The sequence below is a fragment of the Anopheles arabiensis genome, chromosome 2 (genome assembly GCF_016920715.1).
Source record: "Anopheles arabiensis isolate DONGOLA chromosome 2, AaraD3, whole genome shotgun sequence".
Lineage (NCBI taxonomy): Eukaryota > Metazoa > Arthropoda > Insecta > Diptera > Culicidae > Anopheles > Anopheles arabiensis.
This window is the reverse complement of record NC_053517.1, coordinates 77,555,115-77,576,709: the sequence shown is the minus strand read 5'-3', so window position 1 is coordinate 77,576,709 and position 21,595 is coordinate 77,555,115. Positions and strand designations below refer to the sequence as shown.

The 21,595-nt window shown below is 47.5% G+C and overlaps 1 protein-coding gene across 1 annotated transcript; it reads right to left on the bottom strand.

Annotated features, from left to right (window-relative positions):
- Nucleotides 1–11,485: 11,485 nt before the first annotated feature.
- On the bottom strand, nt 11,486–21,288 carry LOC120898398. The gene has a single exon (XM_040304217.1). The coding sequence runs from the start codon at nt 19,038–19,040 to the stop codon at nt 16,356–16,358; it is 2,685 nt and encodes an 894-aa protein (XP_040160151.1). The 5' UTR covers nt 19,041–21,288; the 3' UTR covers nt 11,486–16,355.
- Between the last annotated feature and the right edge of the window lie 307 nt (nt 21,289–21,595).

Here is a 21,595-nt window from a genome sequence, read left to right as displayed (position 1 = left end):
TGCTGGTTTAAGTTAACGAAAGGAAAATGATTAGAACTATTTTGTTTATAAACTTATCTATTTTAATTACCTTTTTATTTTTATCTTTTGTTATCGTCTTCTTTAGTAGCCTTTTACGTTAGGGAATTTTCTTTCAGGGTAAAATATTTATATTTTGTTTCATATAAATCAAAGTGATTGATTACAAATGTAGATAATAATAAATAAGATAAATATGACAAATTTGCATGAAGTGACTTTTGAAATGACTTTTTTGACCTCTGTGAACCTCATCTCACTTCATCAGAAAGTGCAAATTCTGACATCACATGGCTCTAATTTACACGTTAGCTCATTTACCACTTATTTTTGCACAGCATAGAGCCTCGCAACATAAATTATGCTTATTTTGATTACGCTGTGCGACAGTTCTACCCCGCAATACAACGTGCTGGCGAAGCTGACTAGAATAAAACAATATTACATCACATGCTGTACGTGGAACCAATTATATAATTGAGATCAGCGATCATCACCTACTCAGGCTCTAATTAGGACGAAATTCTACGAAAAACGATTTAGTTAGGTTGAATAATTATGATCAACAGTAACGGCGTGCACGAACGCGTGCATTCCATGCTCCGCGTGTCTACATTGCGCACTGATCGTGTGCTGGAGCATAATTTATGTTGCTTTAGCGACTTGCTCCGGCACGGTATGTCACGTAACTGGATCGTACTGCTAGAACCTGCACTGCGCATCGTTTGTGGGTGAGTGTCCTCTTCCTAATAGGTATATTTACACTTTTTTTACATTGCACCTTCCCTTTCTTCCCGCTTGTTGGCTCTACTTTGCACCGGATTTGGTTGATTTCATTTTGTTCTAATAATTTATCTCATTCTCGCGATACTGCCGTCGCTGCCAGGTTTTTGCTGTGCCCCGGAGCCGGTGTACGGTTTCCAAAGAAATCATATCCATATTTTCCCCGCGTTACATTCCAAACTATTTCTTCCCGATCGCTTCATGATTGTCAACATGTGGCACGATTATTTCGGTATGGTCGCTTAAAAAATGTAGCATAAAAAATAATATAAATCGGGTACCACAAGAGGACAGTGATGACTTCAAACCAAGCTGGAACTAAACTGGAGGAACGGAACTCTTTAGCAGCTTTCTAAGCGCCCACAAAATGGGCATGAAAATATCATCCCAGCTCTACAAGCATAATTAGGATGCATTGGGAAGGGAGGAAGGGCAGTCATTAATTAAAATATTTCAGGCCATGCATGTAGTTCTGAATTGATTGAAAAGTATTGCGATTGAGTCCAAATTTTGAAAATTATGTTGATTGTTAGATCAATTTTTAAATGATTGAAATGGAATTTTACAAGTTACATAGAATTATTAATATTAGAAATAATTTTATAAACGCTGAAAATATTGATTGATCCTTAAAACATTTAGTTCATAATTTCGAAGCAAATAGCTTAAAAAATTCTTGTTTATTCATAAAATATCTTATCATGATACGAAGATCAACAGTTGCAAACCTTATCATGGCCATATTTTCTATATGATGAAGGACTTTAATTTTATCATTTATACCTTCTTCAATTTACATTTTTGAGTAATGCATCCCGTCGTCAGATAATGAAGTAAAAAATAAATCACTTAAATAAACACACCCTACGTGGGAGCAATAAAAAACTATCCATTTATTCCACCCAAACAGTAACGGTACGCTGTGCAGCCCCACATTATAGCAATTATGAAAATATTTTAACGAAATCATTCTCGGCTCCTTCCATTGCAGTCTCCTTTTCCCCATGGGTAGGCAAGGTGGGCAAACCACGCAGGAGGAGTATCATTTGATTAACAGGGTGACAATTTACGGTGAGCCAGTGCTTTTGTAGCTCGCGCGCACGATGATGCACATGCAACGAGCGCGTTGCCCAGCGATGCAACGAGCGGCGTAATGGGACAGGATGTTTGACAATTTATATCATTCGCATAAATCATCAAGTCTTTACGAAACAAACGCAACGATCGTTCCTTCAGCACCGCAGTATACCGCCATTAGGACGCGTTTGCCAATGCCAAATGCTAGTGCAGCGATACTCCACCGGTAGGGGTGAAATTCGCAGAAATGAAGTAATTACGCGCGCACTTAAGGGTACACCGGGCTTGCATTGTTGGTGACGATCTGACGATCGTCGAAACGTATCATGTGCGTGATCACTCGTTGCTGCTTGCTCGCGGTGGCAGTGATATCTTCATTAGACACACCTAATATCCTAATTAAAGGCCCAAAACGTGCTACATACATCACCGGGGCGGATGCATAAATTATCGCTAATTAAATCGTAGCTCCCCGGTTGCCCGTTGGTCAGCATAGGTCCAGAGGGAGTTTTCACGGGGCGCGTAAGATTTTCTATATTTGTTTTCTATATCCACGAAGTAAGTTAGTGTGAGTTATTGAAGAAAGAATCTTTAACCCTCAACATTCGGTGCTAAAATATCAACGAAAATAAGGACACCCTTGATGCTCTATTGGTAAAGTGACAGGACTTATAATTTGAGAAAATTAGCATCCATGGATCGTGGCGCTAGTCCCGAATGACGGGGGCGATTTTATTGGTCAGCGTCCAAGGGAAATTGGTGAAGCATGTTGGGGCGTAAAATGATGATTGGTTAATTTAGTTTTTGTACGTTTGGAGGATGATGAAGTGCAACGCTTTTGGCAAAAGGTGTGTTGATTGACGTCGGAAAATGTTCTTTAATAATGTTTTCATCAAGGGTTTCCAATGATGTGTTCATTTTCTAGTTATTCTGATGATCACTAACAAAGAGGATAGCAAAAGAATCATGCAGAATGAGAAGGCTTACAGTATATGCTATTTGCTATTTGTTATCTGTGTATTCAAAATTCATTTAAAATTCATTCCAGTTGCGTGGTAATGAATTAAGTCTCGAAAGCCCGGATAGGCCGGATAGGCTAGGATAGGCATGTCCGCCGAGGACGTTATGCCAAATATAAGTAATTCAAAATTCAATTCATCATATTCACACAACCAATGGCTAAGATTTTATAAACAAAAAACTTTCAAGAAATGTGTAGGAAACAAAACTCGCAAGAGGTTACAGTGACAGGTTCCACGACAAGCGGTATTTGTGGCCACCAGCTGCCCTGAGGATTGTGTAGTGCTGTTGTAATGCAGCTAAAATTAAATCCTTTTAAATCCTGCATCAGTTTAGGAGGTTATCCTGGATATGGCAAAAGCGGACATGACATATGTGTCGAGGATGGACGAGTCTTTTCACACCAGTATGGTGCTTGTAAGCAACATTAGTTGCAGAGATGGGCAGCGATTTCGGTGGTTAGAGACAGAAGTACACAGAAATACACAGTTTCCTATGCACCTGTCAAAAGATTACAAACAAAGATTCGTGTCATCCAGTCTACAGCGGATGGCAAAAATTTCAAGCAAAAGATTCGCCGAACCCTGCTCAATTTAGCGTTGACAAGAGAAACGTTAATTTTGATAAGAGTTTTCAAGCAGCAATCGTTCCGTGCAGTGAAGGTTAATGTGACACATTTCTTCCTCATCGTTGGCCCCGCAACCGTTATTGGTCAAGAACTGCCTTAAACCTCTAATGGGATTGGCTATCATATACTTATTGATTACCCTTAGCAGGATAGTCAGTTCAACGAATGAGGAGTACTGTTCATACGAAACTTGTACCGATGACGGACGTACTCATCACATCTCATAGCAAACATTTGCGAGTCCTTAAGAAAAGTTTGCAACATACTGACTTTTAACAAAAAATCTGTGATAGTTTCACATGCGCACACACACAATCAAGCGTATGCAACGACATTATAGTAAAACACAAGAAAACTATATGTTGCTTCCCATAATATTATGCTTTATTCTCCTAATACTGCAAATGTTCCTTGCAATATTTAGACCGTAATAAAAAAGCTAAACTGCCTCTTGGCAAATTTGAATTTGGCGGTGAAAAGCGATGACGCTATTTCTCGCAATCTGATACCTTATACTTATGTAAAATATGTAGAATAAATGAAATTTAATCATAATAATCTACTAATTTTCTAATATTCTCCCAATTATTCGATCTGTTTGGAGGTTGGGGAGTATCCTTATTTGTTCCCTTTTTTATTGTGCACGCCTCTGCCATTAACAAGCGCATAGGTTGCTCTGCTTTGCTATGATTGGTATTTATTTCTTTTATAGAGGATTTGAGCTTATTGGACCCATTCCCCTCTGTAAACCAACAATTAAATCTAATCTAAATTATGGTTTGCAAGTCATTTATCACCTGCGATCAGTACCAATCGATTGTAGTACAATTTTCTCTTCTTTCATTGTGCAGTATTCGATAAGATTTCACACTTCGGATTTGATTAACCGGCAAGTTTGTTTAAATTTTATCACACGTGTTTGTATTCCAATGTACACATTTGAATCCGCCGACCACGAACAGTCATTGGCGCTCCAACCGATCTGTATGACATCTTCTTGCGAGAGAAAGATAACTCACGATAAAGAGTGAAGGCGAATCATGATGGCTGCCTCGAACACCATTCAGTTGGATGGGGTAAGGAGCAGCTTGAAGGAGGGGTGATCAAAATCAGCAGGTGATCAGCGAATTGTTCGATCGTTTCGCGCTACGGGAAACCAGTGGATAATTTGTATCGACTGCTTTGGCGATAGGAGACAATGTGCCGGAAGGCTTATCAATTAAAACTCATACTGTGATAAATGATGAGGCCATGCACGAAAATCAATACAGATATTCAGCGCACTTTTAAATCTTCCGTACGTAAACGTACCGTGCCATTGTCCTTCAAATGAGAATAAGGAACGGAAGAACTTCATTTTAATGCGATTGCTGAAACATGATCTTTAACTGACGTGTAAACTATATGCTGGATAGATATTGTATAAAAGGCGTTAACGGTCTAATATAAATAAGAGCTCTTTTGATAGGCGACCCTGTTCTCACCGCGACAGTCATCCTGTCGATGGTGGAGACCAGGAGGATGCCAGTGTGCATCTATAAACACCGCACGATTAGAGTGTGTGGAACAGCCGATAGAGCAGGAGCTCTCGGCAGGGCACGCGGCCCGTTTACTGTGGTTGTATAGTGTTTAATATGTAAATATCTGTAAATATAAAACGTTCTGTTTGTGCCGTGTAATACTTCAATACCGTCTTTATGATTCATTTTGCTCGGACACAACAGTGGCGACGAGGATAGGATCCTCCTCGCGTAGGGGGGGATCTCAGCAAGAAGAACCCACGGCCGCCATCGCGATTGGAAGCTGTGTTCTGCTGCATCATCCAAGGGAGACGCCATCGCGAAGTGCAAAAACAACGCCGTGGAATTTCGGGCCGGTGCCGCCCCAACAACCGACGTTCCGACTGCCGTCCCATCACGGGGACCGTTTCGGCAGCAGTTACACACACACTCTCCACTCAGGCTGTAGCTTCCAGTCCGGCGCGATCAGCAAGGCCGCTACTGCAGCCCCGTGTAAGCGACGTCAAAGTCATCCGTTGCAGCTTCCAGTCCGGCGCGATCACATTCGGCCGCTACTGGAACCTCGTGTAAGCGACGTCAAAGTCGCCCGTTGCAGCCTCCAGTCAGGCGTGATCTCATTCCGCCGCTACTGCAACCCCGTCTAAGCGACGTCAAAGTCGCCCGTTGCAGCCTCCAGTCAGGCGTGATCACATTCCGCCGCTGCTGCAGCCCCACATCAGCGTCGTCAAAGACGCCCGCTGCAGCCTCGTATTCAGCCTGCTGCAGTTTCCTATCCAGCAGAATCGAGTTCTGCCGCTGCTTCAGACCCGGGTACAGCGACATCACGGTCGCCGACTGCAGTTCCCCCTCGGCACGGACGCAATTAGTTCGCCGCTGCAGTTCTTCTATCAGGGACAGCTGCAATCTGCATTTCGCTAACGCTGTAGCTTACATTTGGACAGCTACGTTTCGCCACCGCACCGTATCATCGATGGAAGCCGATGGGACCATCAAGCACCGTCGCCACTCACACATCTCTGGACACCCCGCAACGCACGTAAATTTGGCCGGAGGGTGTCGCCACGCCGATATTCCCCAATGGAATATCCCGCGTTGGCAGGACCTCCGGATACCCTGTTCTCACCGCGACAGTCATCCTGTCGATGGTGGAGACCCAGGGAGGATGCCAGTGTGCACGCACACTCCGGCGCATCTATAAACACCGCACGATTAGAGTGTGTGGAACAGCCGATAGAGCAGGAGCTCTCGGCAGGGCATGCGGCCCGTTTACTGTGGTTGTATAGTGTTTAATATGTAAATATCTGTAAATATAAAACGTTCTGTTTGTGCCGTGTAATACTTTAATACCGTCTTTATGATTCATTTTGCTCGGACACAACACTTTTTATTGTAATTAACAATACAAAACAATAAAAAAATACGAATATAAACAACGAAAAACAGAATAGAATTTTAAAATTTTAAATTTCAAGGTGTATGCAATCCGCATTACACATTGCAGCACTTTCAGGCGCCGCGCGCTGAGCTAAATCGTTTTCTTACAGCGGCACGATGCGTACAGTGCACTATGTGGCGGCATCGAACAACCCGCGGTCGTAATTCTTTTTGGCACTATTTATGATATATATCCAGTGGCGGATTAATGGTATCGGGGGCCCTAGGCGGTAAGACGAGTTGAGGTCCCCTGTAAATAGTAAATGGTGTTCGGGGGGGGAGGGGTAGCGCCACTAAACTTGCTGTTGGAAGATTGAACAGTACACTTGAAATATCGTGGGGCCCCTACGATCATCATCACAGGCTCTAATTTTTTTGTTGACGGGGGGTGGGGGGTGCAAATGATTCGCCAGCCTCGGGGCCCCAACGTCCATCCTTCCGGGGGGCCCCCTATCAACTCTGTCCATACGGCATACTATAGAATGGCGATCTACGGGGCCCCTAAATCGGCGGGGCCCCAGGCGAGCGCCTAGTCCGCCTACCGTTAGATCCGCCACTGTATATATCACATCGCATCTTGTTTAAAGTAGCCACTTTACTTATAATATATGATTTTATGAGTTGGAAAAGCAGATGGCGCCACTGTACACTATTTTACAGGATTTTCCACTGGTTAGTAATATTTTGGCCAACAATATAGAGACCTTCGGCCCAATAGCAAGACCAATCAAGGGGATCATGGTGTCAGACTACAGGTGATTTGAGCAACTACTTGATCTTGATGACTTAATATAGCCATAATTGGTACACTTACCCAGCATTTTAAAATTTATTACCAAACTTGAAAAATGCTGTTTTTTGTAGTATGTAATTAGATGATGTGCCAGAACAAAAAAAAAATAATATTTATGTTTTATTTTTGAATTAAAGTAAATAGTATTTCCTTTGCAATGATATATTATTCGTCCACTTACAACAATTATTCACACATCAGATCATTATGCGAAATTAAGACAAAAATCGGGAGAAAAACGAAGTTTGGAAAGATTTTTCAATTTTGACCAGTCATAACTTCTGCGGTTGAAATGATAGATATATAATATAACTGATTTTCTTAACTAACGATTAATTTTTGAAATAAACACGACCATTTCTTAATCCGAGATATTTTTTATAACTTTCCACCGCGTTTGCCCCGCTGTGCAATGGAACCGACATTTAAATTGCTACTAAAAAAAGTTTAACGGATTTGATGATTGCATATAAGAACTAGTTGCTTTATGATAGTAAAAATCAAAGCAGTATAAAAATCAGATTGTTATTTGTTGTTAATAGTAATCTACTCCAAAACATATGAATGGCTGGTGTTGTCCAATTGTTAATGTATAATTTATATTAATGTTTTAAAACAAACTAGAGAAACATGCAAAAATTACATAGATAGATTTTATTTTCTAAATTATTCGCCTTGGTCTGGTTGGTACACTTGCTCGACGTATATTTATCACATTCCTGAACAAAAAAATGAACAATCCCTTTGGTCGATTGCTATATCAATCTGGCCTTGTGTGACTTCTCTGTCTAGCACAACCATCAAAAAGCCTTGAAAACGTTCGTATTTTTCCAAGCAAAAACACTTATTCAATTTCAGCGTTTGAGCTGTGGTAAAATTATCAATATCATGCACAATTCTGGATTCAAGATATGATTCTGTTTAACAGGAAAACATATCAACGCCAGAGTTGTATTCTTATCAAAGCCATGCAAATAAAATTTACATGTTATAAAGCTGTGTAACAACTAAAAGCAATTTGATTTTAAAGTAAGAAAATCTACTAAAATAAATAAAGAAGATACAACTAATTGTGTTGTTAATCTAAACGAAAAACATTTAACACCAACAATACAATTAGCATCCCTCGGATGCTCAGTCTTCTTACAGATCGTGATGGAATTGCCACCCCCAAATCAACCCCTCTGTCACACGATGTGCGTAATCCCCGTGTACTTTATTCGCCGTTGGAATTACCTCGCACCTTCAAACCATGCTGCTGTCGCCGCCGCTGCTACTTTTTGTGTTGCTTCCTCGTCGCTTTATCGCTCTGCGTACAGTTTTGACGGTCACCATCAAGGCGAACGGATTTATCGTCTAACTAGAGCGAAATGGGGTGCCCGTCCATGTGTGTGTTGTTTGCTGCCACAATATTTACCCCGCAAACACACAGCGCCCGTGTGGCAATGTGCTATGTTTTGATGTCTGATCGCACGTGAGTGCGCGCGAGGGTGCGTTCTACTAACGCGAGAGGCGAAAATGGAGTTAGAACTAATCTCATTCGAGTAGCTTCTATCAAGGGGCGGATAGGTAGTCACTTTTTTTCCTCTGTCTCCAAAACGGGCAAGTGCTGGAGGTTAAAGTAGTAGGAAGCAGGCCGTAAACGCTCTTCCTACTGGTGTGGCGTTCTAGCGGCAATACTCGTTCAATATTCGAACACACGACGATTGGCAACGACGAACGATCCTTGAGGTACCCTTCAAAGGCTCTTAGCGCTCGAGCACAGGACCTCAAGCTCGAGATCCATCATAAGTGGCGCTGTTGAAGGTGAAGTACAGCGCGGCCTGTTTTCGGAAACCGGACATGGAACGGAAGGAAGCGCGAACCCGAATCGGCTACAAAACCACAATCACGCCGCCGATCCGGTTGACCTTTGCGTGCCGGCGTCATCCCTACCATTACACTTCTCTCTCGCTGTGTGTATGGTTGGTACTTTTTTCTCCTCGTCCTCCAACACCCTATTGCCAAATATAGGCATGTATCTGTTTACTATATTGTGTGTGCTGTTTTGTTTCGTTCAAGGCTGCGCCTGACTGTTATTGTTGTATGATGCACGACTCTTTTTTTCACAACAAGTCATCATTCAATCGGGTTTGCCTGTAATGTATCACATGCCACAATAAGTGATAAAGCATGTAATGTGTCCACCGATCGACGGTAAAAGCATAAAACAGCAACGATCAATGTGATTAGAAAATTAAAACATCTCCATTTCGCCGCCACCGAAAGTCGTAGCAATGAACTTTCTCTCCAACGTTGTCATCCCGAACCTACCCAAACGGAAGGGACCACCCAACTGGCAGGGCGGCCAAACACTTGGCGGCGATGTGTATTTTCTACCGTAAGGCCATCGGTTGCTTCTTTCTTGCCAAACCCAAGAGCACGGTACTATTTATATGATTTATATTTACTTCCTCGAGTCTGTCTCGAGGGAGAATCTTCTCACGTTAGACCCTCCCCCAGCCCCGCATGTGACGGGGTGTGATGATGTAGCGGCAACGTACCGTGCCTTTGACGGGCGAAGGTCATCATCAGTCATAAATTTGAGCCGCGTACTGGGAGAGTGAGACACTCCCGATCCCGAAGTACAGGTTATGATTACGCACTGACGGGCGGCGGCTGGTGGTAACGCCTTTGACCGCGGTTGACAGCTCAAGGGACTACTGCTTCGCTTTGACTGGGAAGAAACAGTTGTAAGATTCATTGGTGTGTTTTTTTGTGCATGTTAGTTCAGAAGCAAAGATGCTGAAGAAAAACGCTACCAGAACACCGCCCCGCCCTCGTTCTGCCTGGAATTTGCCATGCCATGAAGATGTATGGTGCCCGTCGTCTCGAACATTCGCCCTCTCCCAAGGAGAACTAGCCACAGTGTGTCCAGTTGTACGCGGCGATACTTTTACTTTTCTTTTCCATTGCTGTTTTGATTTACGTACTTTCGAGAGTTGGTTAAAAAAAGAGTAAGAACAGGAATTAAACTCCTCCTTGGTCGAGCCGTTTCGTCGGTTGTCACCGGTGACATTTTCTTCGTGAATGACATTCAGCCCAAAGGCGAGGGAGACGGGGATCTATTTTCGAGACTATGCGCGGTGACGCACCCTTTTCGTCTGGTTGGAGGTTTTTTTTGGATGAAGGACGCTCCTTACACGCACCTCGATCTCACACACTCCTCTCACACTTTCCACCAGAGATTGCAAAGAACGATCTGTTCGGTACAGGCAGATGACGCGAGCTTAGAATCTAGGTCATTGGGGCAGCAGGGCGGTACAGCAGTTTGTACTAAACCTCGCAGTAAGCTCTATGTTTTGCGATTTACGAGTTTTTGAAATGTTTAGTCGACCGAAGGGTAGAGAGCAGGGTATGGGCTGAGTGTGGGCCGTTGGGAGCTAAACGCTATCCAACGCTGCGCCCGTTAATCGGTTTCTTTAAATGGGATTTAGAGAATTTATTAAATTAGTGCCCGGATTAGTGCGACACGACGTACTTGCTGTTGTGTCGGCCGTCAATGAGGTGTCAGAAGCAAAAGGGTAATCCCACGTACGGGTGTGTGTATGTGTGCGTGTCTATCGCATTGCGCAACGAACCGATCACAACATTTTTTGAATCAAATGCATTAAACAACTGGAAAAAATAGCACAATTTTGTATAATCTATTTTATTTTTTACCCCTTTTTGAATATTCCTCCCCATCCACACTCAATAGAATGTGGCCTTCCCCGGGAGGCCACTTACCTTCCTGCTTCGAATCGGTGTCAAGGCTTTCGGATGGCTAGTGTTTATTTCCTGCAAGCTGCATATTAAAGAGACATATTTTTAGCTGGCCACCAACCCTGGCCTTCCGTTTGACGTACGACGCTCCGGGGGGAACATAAAAATGTCCCCAATTATTTACACCAGGCGGAAGGTTCAAGCTAGAATTTGGTAAACGATGTTTGTTGTGCCTGTCTGAGCACAGATGCTGTTGGATTGTAGAAAAAAAACAACATTGAAGCAATATTTTATTTCGGATAATAACAACTTCCCTTGAACTCTCTCATTAGCGGCGAGCTTCATCATCGGTGGAAGTGGACCGTGCGAAGTGGAAATCTAAACGGGCGAAAGTTTCTTTCTTCAGGCACGATGAGATATTGAGTTGTTTGATTAGCTTTACACCAGGGGCACGAGGAAAAAAGAGGATTACATGTATAAAATATGCTTTCTTTCCTGTATTTCTGTTCAGGCTTTGTTTGTCCAGTACACCATGCATTTTGTTACACATCTAAATCGGCTCTCGTAAGCGCTCCAACGTTTTGACGTTTTTGTTTCGATTTAAAACCGTTCTTAAAAGTAGACAAATACTAACACGCGTGTCTGTTTGCTCGTTTCGTATCAATATGTCTAGCTCAAGCGCGGCACCACTCTGCAGAACGGCAAAGGCCGTTCCTTGGCGCTTGCCATGCGTGGCCAGCGCGGGATGTCACTGGTTTCGCATTGCTTGCACACTTTGCAAAAGTTCGCTTCTAAATATTTTTTTTGCTGCCTGTCTGTTGTTGCTTAACGTTATGATAATCGGGGGATATTTTAACGACAAAAAAACAATGATGCTGATTACAATAATAATAACAGATTTTAAGGATTGTGGAACAGGGAAGGACAGGTAAAGGGAAAGGGACACACGGGGGGGTTATGTCTCCATAATTAATATAATTATTACAGTAGTACTTATAAGTTAGGTCCGTTTTCCTACACTGTTGACTGAAAAATCCTGTTTTAGCTAGTGAAAATCGATTGATCCTATTAATATTCTCCTGCTCCTTGGGTGATTGTCACAAGCTCGAACATTAGATCGAGCTGAGATCGTTGTCCCGAAAGGAAGCCAGAGTTTATGTTGCATTTATTCCCAGCGCCTGTATTGTGTGGTTGTGTTTGCATTTCGCTATGTCCTAGGGTTGCGCGGCACGTTAATGCGCTTATTCGAGCTTAAACAGAAACTAACTTTCCTTTTTCTCAATTAATAGTGTGTTTGTTTGTGTGTGTGAAATAGACAGCAGGTGGAAAACGTCATTAACACGAAACGAAAAAAGAAAAAAGAAAAAAAAACATAATTAACTACTACCATACTCATTACGAGACCAATACTAAACTAACTGTCATAGCAGCCACTTTTAAACGTTAATGCCTTTACACTGCAACAGCACGAAATTGTGATTCCTTTCCAATTGTTTGTTTTTCATTTATTTTTTGCGAACCATTGACCCTACCGAACGGATACGAAAGGATGCCGTGACAAAGTTCCGTGTCACTCGGACCGTGCTTTGCTGCCGTGATCTTGAGCGCGTGGCGTGATAACACGCCGAACACATGCGAAGTCCCGCTCGCCGATTCGTGGGGTATGATAGCGAGGATCGCTCGCTCACTTCCTCAGCCGGAAGGCAGGCATTTGTGTCGGAGCTGCACACATCCTTGTGTTGTAATATGCCTGCTAGGTGGAAGCAGCAGCAAGAGAGCGCCACATGGACATGCAACACTCGCCATTATGGATTGCATTCCACACCACGGAAAATATTAGACCGATGTTGCGGGCATGCACGTGTCTGGCGGAGCGCTGGCTAGTGGTAGGTAATTATTGTAAGCAGTTTTTCCTGCCACTTCCACGGTAGATATGGTACACCAAGGCAGTCCCTAATGAGCTACCGCGTTTGATAGGCATAGCAACGCCAAACCAAACCCCAACCCACATGTCGATCGCTTTCGGGGTAATCATTCTTCAACATGAGGGCCCTTCTTTCCCCGTCTTGCACGGCGAGCCGTGTCACAGAGCCAGTGTGCAGCTAGACATAATTGTGAAAAGTCGACGAAAGGCTGGGCCACTGTCAGCACCACTGCACTGCAAAACCAAACCAGCGGAACATCAAACAGCGTGGTGCTTCATTGTTCGACTGAATCGGAGCCCTTCGCAAAGAGGCGTCAAATATCGAGGAATTTTCTTCGCCGTCGTCGTCGCCGGGGTTTTTCCCTAAACCCCCATTCCGCCCAGACCCAAAACATCGTCGAAATTGCGGGCAGCAAGTGAAATGCGGTCGTTAATCTTTGTTTTTTCCCCCTTCTTGCTGGTCGCGGCACCGCTACTAACACTCACGCTGGTAGCGGTAGCCAAAACCGTTGGCCGAAACCATTCGCAAGAGTGGGGAGGGGGGGGGTTGATAATTTCACTTCCTACCACGCGGTGCCGGGCTTTGCTGCTGCATTGCTCGCCGCAAGTGGTGGAGAGGTGCGGTGGAGGGGGGGAAGGTACATTTTCCACACCATCGAATACGGAGCAATGAAAATCAAAACCTAACGAACCGTTGTCTTTGGTGGTCCGTGGCAAGATCGTGCCGTGATCTTCGAAAGCCTTCCGAAAGGGAGAGGAGGGAGGAAAAGGGATGGGGCTAATGTGCCGCACGAAACGGTCACGGCAGCGGCGGTGGACCGGAAATTAAGTCTACTCTGAGAGAGAAGGAGAGAGAGAAAGAGCGGCAGACTGCACAAAAATTGAAGTCATTGGCCAAAAAGGAAAGGGGAAGGTAAACGGAAAGAAAACATATTTGTATCAACCCGTTACCGCACCATTAGGGAGGGTCTGGAGGGTGAGGAAGGGAGGCAGGCAGCAATAGCATGTGCAATTTATCAAACGCACACACATGGTCCGGCAAGGGAGAAAATCGAATCCATTTAGGAGCCGTTTTTACTTCGGTGGTTCAGCGATCGCACTGAACCCACGGCGAACACGTGGCACATCATGGGTCATGCTTTCATTTTGGTTAATACTCCATTATTTCCCGATCATACTACGGTTCGGGCATCATTACACACTTAATTTGACATACGATTCGCTGCGATGGAGTGTCGCAGCATGTTGTCGTTTGAATTAAAGTGATAGTTTGAAAGAATCGTGAGAAAGCTGATTCGTTTCACAATGACAAACATGCACACGAGTGTGTGTGATGGAGGCTTGATCGAATGAAACTACCCAAAAAGGCAGTTACCCGATTGTAGCAACCAACCGATCGGAACCTGTTCCGATCCGCCCGAAAACTCTCTCAAGTAGGTCAAGGTCCATGCACTACCGAAGAAACCACACACGCGGGATGCTTTACAAAGCAGATTATAAAATATTTAGTTACTCTGCTACCTTCAGCGCCTGAAACATCGGCCACGTTGTGTGCAGAGAGCGTCACTCGAGCAGAACTTGACCTATCCAACCGCCAAGCGCGCGCGCAGAGGATCCAGCCATTTGCCCCCGCCGTACTCGGGGAGCGGGCTTCGCGGTGCAGTTCGCTCGTCACGCGTACATTCGGTCGTTCGTTCGGTCCGTTCGGTTCAACTGGTCGGCCGTGTGTTCGCTCGTTCCTTTGCTTTTGCTCTTCTATGCGAAACGGGGCAAAACTGCTAACTGCTAACATACGTACCTACTATATAACGTACCTGTGTGGCCACCTGGGACGATTGACCCTCAGGTTTATTCTATTCTTAGCGTACTACACTCTCAGCCTAAACCTCTAATCTCCGACGGACTATAATTCACATGTGATCGTACGCTTTCGAGCGGCACGATGAGCGCGCAGCCCGAACTAAAACGGAAAATCTTAACCTATTGTATATCTTATAGAGAAAAACAGATGAAAAAAATATAACTTAATAATTGCTAACCATAGTAATAGTAGATGTGAAGCGTGATCGAGAGACAAACTCTGAGAGAGGGTTTGCCATCAAAATAGGGACAACTTTTACACACGCGATCGCAACAATTACGGCGAATAAATAAAAAAATAAACCTTTCGACAAGCATCTTTCCCGAAACGCAAAATTCACGCCCGCCCTCCCACAGTGGCGTGAGAAGACAAGGTCGCGTAAACGATCGAATTTCGTGGCGATCGTTTTGTTGGTGCGAAAAATAAATAAATAACCCGTTGGGATATACACACACACACAGCTGCTTGCCACTGGTCCACAAGACCCTGTGTTCTGGCAAGATCCGTGCGTCGGTGGCCAAAGATCGTTAGATGGGGTTGGTCGTAAAAGTGAAGGTGCCGGATGACGCATAGCTCGAATAGGCTGCGAGCGCGAAGCGTGTTCTTGGCTCAAGCCGGGCCCCAGAGGCACGCGATCCTTAAAATAAGTTCAATGAAATCTTTCTATTCTCTAATACCACCGTCCATCCTGCTCTCGCGCGCTCTCTGTCCCTGTCAAATCACTGTCAGGTGAGCGGGTCGGCGAAACGCAATCGCGCAAAGTGAGCAAATTGTATATGTGTGATGTTACACGCTGTTCGGCACACCAACACCAAGGCGCTATCGCCGTGCGGCCACACTGCGATCTTACCCTCCGCATCATGGGGTGTGCGTGAGAGGAATCCCATTCTCTTACCTTGCAACCGCTGTACAAACACAAGCGAAAAAGATCAGGTTCGGTCGTCAGCTTGTCTGCGCACGTTTCTGGCCGGTCGGTTGGTCGGCCGATACAACACTCGTGCGAGTCGTCTGACTGTTTGTACGCATTGCGCTCGCCGCTCGCAGCCGCTCGTTCGGCCCCGTTGGCTCTTTTCCCTGGCCGCATTCGAGCAGCTTGCGCAATAATAGCATCACTACGGGAACGTTTTGCGTCGTGGCGCTGAACTTGCTACCATCGGACTGTGTGCTACGGGATGAGAGCGAACGAGAGACAAATCGGATGCGAGTGTGTGCGCGAGAATGCAAAAAACACACAATCGCACTGTGCGACGCTAATCTAGGCCACCGTACACACAGCTGGCCGTAAGTGAAAGTGATCGGGTCGAGTCGCCCCATGCAGACATGGGAGGGGAAGCGTTTCGTTCTGGATACACGGAGGGATGCAAAAGTTGTCGAAATGTTACACCTGAACCTAACACCTAACTAGTGACGATCACACGCGTTCTTGTTCTACTCAAACAGGCAGAGCCAACGACACGATGATCCAATGCGAAAGACTGTGTGGCGACGGGGTTGAGGGGAGGGGATGAGTCAGAATACTGCAGAAAACTGGACGGGGCCGGATCAATCACACCTTAAGCCGGCGGCACAATTTGGCCGATGCGGCGTGTGCGCGTCCCGAAACCTTTGCTGCCGTCCGGTCCAATCGGCGTACGTACGACGGCTTCGTTGCCGGGCGTCGGCAGGACGGTGGTGCCGGCATGACTGCAGAGGATGCTGCCGGCGCGCGACCGCGGTCCCGAGCACTCGGATCCGATCGAGATGCGCCTATCGTAGCCCGAGTCGGTCGAGATCTTGCGCCCGTTGTAGTACTGGTCGGAGCCGCTGGACAGCTTGCGGAGCGGGTCGAACCCGCCGGTCGAGTACTTACGAGGTGAAATGTTGGGGCTGCCGTCCGTGTGGTAGCCCGTGATCGAGCCGGACGAGAACTTGCGATCGTACGCACCCGTCGAGTCCATGGAGATGCGGCGTTGAAGTAGATGGGGCTGCTGCTGCTGCATCAGTTCAGGCGAGTTGGCGTACTTGCGGTCGTAGTTCGAGCCGACCGAGTACTTGCGCGGTGCCGAATGGACCGGCGTGCCATGCTCCGACGAGCACTGGGACATCCGGCGGTACATCAGATCGGTAGAGCACTGCGAGATGCGGCGCACATTGCACGAGCAAAAGTCGGAACAGTTGGACGACCGTCTGGATGATGGCACTTCCGAGCAGGCAGATGTCCGCCGGGACATACCCTCGGCCGGGACGGACGAGCAGGCCGACGTACGGCGTGACATCTCGCCGCAGCTCGAGTAGCCCTCGGAGCAGTTGGAGAACTTGCGCGAAGCGTCCGAACCGAGCGAGTACGCACTGGAGCGGCGCTGTTGCTGCTGTTGGCCTGGGACCTGCGTCTGGTAGCATTCGTAGGCCTCGTTGCCGAACGAGTACTTGCGCTGCTGGGGCGAATGCGGTACCATGTACGGCATCGGAGGCGACTGCTGCTGGTGTTGGTGCTGGTGCGGATCCTGCTGCAGTGGCGCCTGCATCGGCTGCGACATCATCGGCAGCATCTGGTGATGATGATGGTGATGGTGATGGGGCTGCTGCTGATAGATCGTACCGACCATCATGTCCGCCTTGGGGTAGAAGCCCGATCCACGGCGCATTCGGAACCGATCGAACCCTTCCCCACCACGGCTACGCTCGATCTCATGCCCGGCCGCAACCTTGTAGCTCTCGACGAACTTCGTCACGTTGGTCGCCTTCTTGCCGGTCTTCTTCTTCGGTGCGACCAGCTCCAGCACCACGAACTCCGTCATCGCCTGGGCCCGGCGGGCCGACGCCGACTCGGTGAACTCCACCAGCGCACACTCGTTCTGCTGCAGCTCCGGATGCTTGTTGATGAACTGACGCACATCGGCCGGAATGGGACCGCCCGGGCGCAGCACGCGGATGAGCGAAATTTCGCCACACTTCGAGAACAGCTCCGACACCTTCTCCACGGTGTACTTGTCGTAAGGCAGCCCAGTGGCAACGACCGTGCGCGACGGCGTCGTTTCATCGTGCTCAGGCAGCGCATCCAACCGGCGGATCTTCGTACCCAGGTCGTTCACCTCGATCTTGACGCTCTTCCGCTTGATCGCGTCTCCCACCACGCGCCAATCCTTCGTCAGCTGCCGGACGCGCTTGAAGCTCGACACCAGCTTCAGGCTCACGAAACCCTCCTTGTTGCGGCGCACGTGCTTCAGCAGGAACGCATCCTTCAGGATGTTATCGTTGGAGAAGTAAAACTCCACCTGCTCCACAATCCGCTCGCACATCTCATCGTCCGGCGTCTCGAACGCACCACCATCTTCGGCGTCCTCCTGCGTGCCCGGCTCATTGCCATCTTCTCCGGCAGACTTTTTCGTAATCTCACAACCCGAATCCTTGGCCGCGTCGTCCGACGAACCAGCACCGGCATCTTCCGAGTGCTGACGGAGCTGCTGATGCTGCTGGTGCTGATGATGCTGCTGTGGCAGCTCGCTCGAGCTGCGCCGATCGTACGACAGCGACACGTCACTGTCGATCGAGCTGATCGATTCTTTCGTGTCCGAGTGCTTCATGTTCCGTTCCTGGTCGTCCTGGTCGCGCATAAACATCTCATCCTCATCGTCAATATCTTCATCATCATCGTCCTCATCCTCATCCTGATCGTCATCGTCGTAGATGCCATAATCGTGCACCTCTTCCACCGCCCCGTGATGATGGTGATGGCGGTGGAAGTGCTGCTGCGGGCTGCTACTTCCCGGCTCGTCCGACTGCAACCGCTCGTCCACCGGGAGCGGTTCCTCCCGCATCAGCTCCTGATGCTGCAGGAACGTATGATTGTCGGTCATCAGCGGGGAGAGTGTGTCCGGTTCCTCTTCCGCCTCGACCGCTTCCTTCGCGGCGCCACCTACGTCCTCGACCAGCTCGATCTCCTTCGCTTCTTCGGCCGGGCTGCCCGGGCTGACGTCTGCCTGCTCCTGGGAAGTGGCTGCTTCTGGCAAAATCTTGGACTCGACGATCGGTTCGATCGGTGCGGCACTTTCACTTTCCTTCTGCTCGGTGGCGTCAGTCATCGTAGCCGTTTCGATCATCGTTCTCGCTGGCAGTGTGGTCTCCGTCTTTGCCTGTACACTGTCGCTGCTGCTGCTGCCGCTGGTGACAGTTTGCGTTGCCGTTTCCGTCGCTGGTACAGGCGTCACTAGATCCGCTGCCTCACTGGACGTCGTCGTCGTCGTCTTTGTATCGGCCATACTGGTTAGTTTCGGTGACCGGTGCGATTGCTTTCTTCTCCACTAATATGGCTAATATGGCTTCCTCTTGTACGGTATGTAGGAGAGGGCGAGTTTTGTCACCGTAAGTTGCTTTCGTAAGTTTTTTGTTGTTTTTGTTGTCCAACAGATTCGGATGAAGGCACTATATTGTTGCTTGTTCTTTTCTCCCTGCTTTGTTTCGCTCTAGAGCCCTAGAGAGTTGGCGTTTGACGATATCGATCGATCTGGTGCACACACTTGGTGCGGTCACCGGTTCGCTGCTTCGCTGCTACTAATCCAGTCTTTTCGAGGGGAGCTGATTCCGTTCGACGGTGACTCACTCGTTATTTACAGTAAATTTACAACGACAAAAAACTGATTGTACAATTGTTTGGTTACACAGCCTGCTTTACAGCTTTTATTATCACTCTCAGTCTGTCCGGATTTTGTGGTCCCGACAACACAAGAATTCCGAATCCAGCAGATTCTTCTGTTTTGGGAGTATAGTTCCGAATGAGGTTTTTTTTTTATTTTGTGGGGTAGCCCCGAACGACAAGGATCGATCGAGCCTTGCTGAGAACACAATAATTTATCTAACTCCACTGCTTCACGCACATTTGCATACACATAAAGTCCTAGAGGTGGACGAATATGCACACCGAAGCTCGCTGTTGCTCACTAAAACACACACACTCGCAGTGCTTTGTAGCGTGGTTTTCTCTTTTCGCAGTCTGCTGGTACTACCACCACGTACCTCCGCACTGTCTGCAGCGGTTGTTCCCTTTCACTTGGCAGTGTGACGCGCTACACACCGAAGCTTCGTGTTTGCGGAGGCTCGACGACTCTGATCGCCAGTGTGCTGGGGTTTCGGTCGACGCGCGTTAGACTTTGCTGCGGGCACTCTTTCACCGCTGCGAATGTTTCCACACCGGAATTCAAGTACTTTCACAATTGCCGTACCACACACACACACGCACACCCGCACGCTCACTAACAGTTTCTAGCAATGCCTGTCTCTATTGGTACGAGGTATCCAGACTGCTGGAGTCGTTGCTACTGCTGCTGCTGCTGCTGCTGCTGGGGACGACGGCAAGGGCAAAGGCGATTAGCGTAATGTTTCGCAACTGGCACAGCAGAATGGAGATGGGGGCCTGGCGAGAAACTTTTGAAGTGAACTTTTCTTCACGCGAGCAACTTGTCCGTGCAAGGGGGAGAACTATCGTGTCCGTAATGGGTCAAAGACTTTCAGCACATGCAACTGCATGAAACGTGCGTGGGTTTTTTATTTATTTTTTTTTTGCTTTTTTGTTCAATTTCTTCTCACGAGTCAAGTCCAATTTCAGTTCCGAAACGATCACTCGAAAAAAAGATGCTACCGAAAATCTGGATCGTCAGCTACTGCCACCTTCAGTACTTGCCGCAACCTGAAGGACCTAGCTTTCTCCGTACCGTGCGCACCGTCTGCGCCCTACTGAATGTCGTGCTGATCGAGGCAACACACTGCTTCAACACAATCAACACCTGATCGCGCACACACACACACACACCCTTTGGTCTTGTTGTTGGTTAGTCGTTTCGTTAGTCCGTTCCTCGGAAGAATGGGGAGGCAGGAGATGGCGGTTTGCAAGCCAGCGCACTACACAAACTCCGTGCAACACCGCGTGACACTCGTGACGGAACGCTCGGTCGCCTCAGCTGCTGTCGCTATCGCACACAAACTCCACTGAATGCCACCGATTCGCTGCTCCATCAATTTGAACTGCTTCTGCTAATGCTGACATGCACACCGCGCGGGTCAACTTTCAACGCGCACTGCAGGCACTGCGGTACCACGCTGCACCGAATACGCAACAACGACAAACGCTCTCGCGCACACCACACGCAGGTTCGCCCGAATTGAACACCTTCTCCTCGCAAGATGCACCGCACCTCGGATTGGACTATCTCGCTTGGTTGAAGCAGCGCAAGGGGGTGGTGGTTTCGGTTTCTTTTTCTGCTCTGGTTTCCCGAGCGCACTCACTCTGGCTCCCACGTGCACACATACAATCCGTTAAACACCGAAAGATGATTTAAAACATAAAAATTGCAGACACTGTCGAAACGGGGTGAAGGCGGAGGCGGTAAAGGTCTCGGTGCCTAGAGCTAGAGTTTGCACACACGCGCACGCACACACATACACACACGGTTGGGGCCTGTTGCTGCTGTTCGTCGTCGTCGTCGTCTTCGAAAAAGGTGTTGCTACGACAAGTGTTGTTGAAAGACTGAAATAAAGCTACGACTTGATGCCGGTTTTATATCGGCTCTCCCCGTTTGCCCTTTCCCGTGCCAACCCCCGCGTGCCAACGCAGCGCGGCGCGCGCTGGCCCGAGCCAGCAAGGGGTGGCGTGTGCGTGTGCGCTCGGCCGTTCGGGCTTTCCGTTCGTGTCCGCACTTCCGCTCCGTTCGGGGCGCTCGGAACTGGCAGTCGTGCCCGGTTCGGCTTCTGCCGGCTGTGTGAAAGGACGGAAGAGGGGGGTTGTATGGTGGGCCCACACTTCCACCCCTGCCTGCTGCTG

Coding starts and splice junctions, on each gene's coding strand:
- LOC120898398 (XM_040304217.1), bottom strand. CDS start 19,040: ATGGCCGATACAAAGACGACGACGACGACGTCCAGTGAGGCAGCGGAT.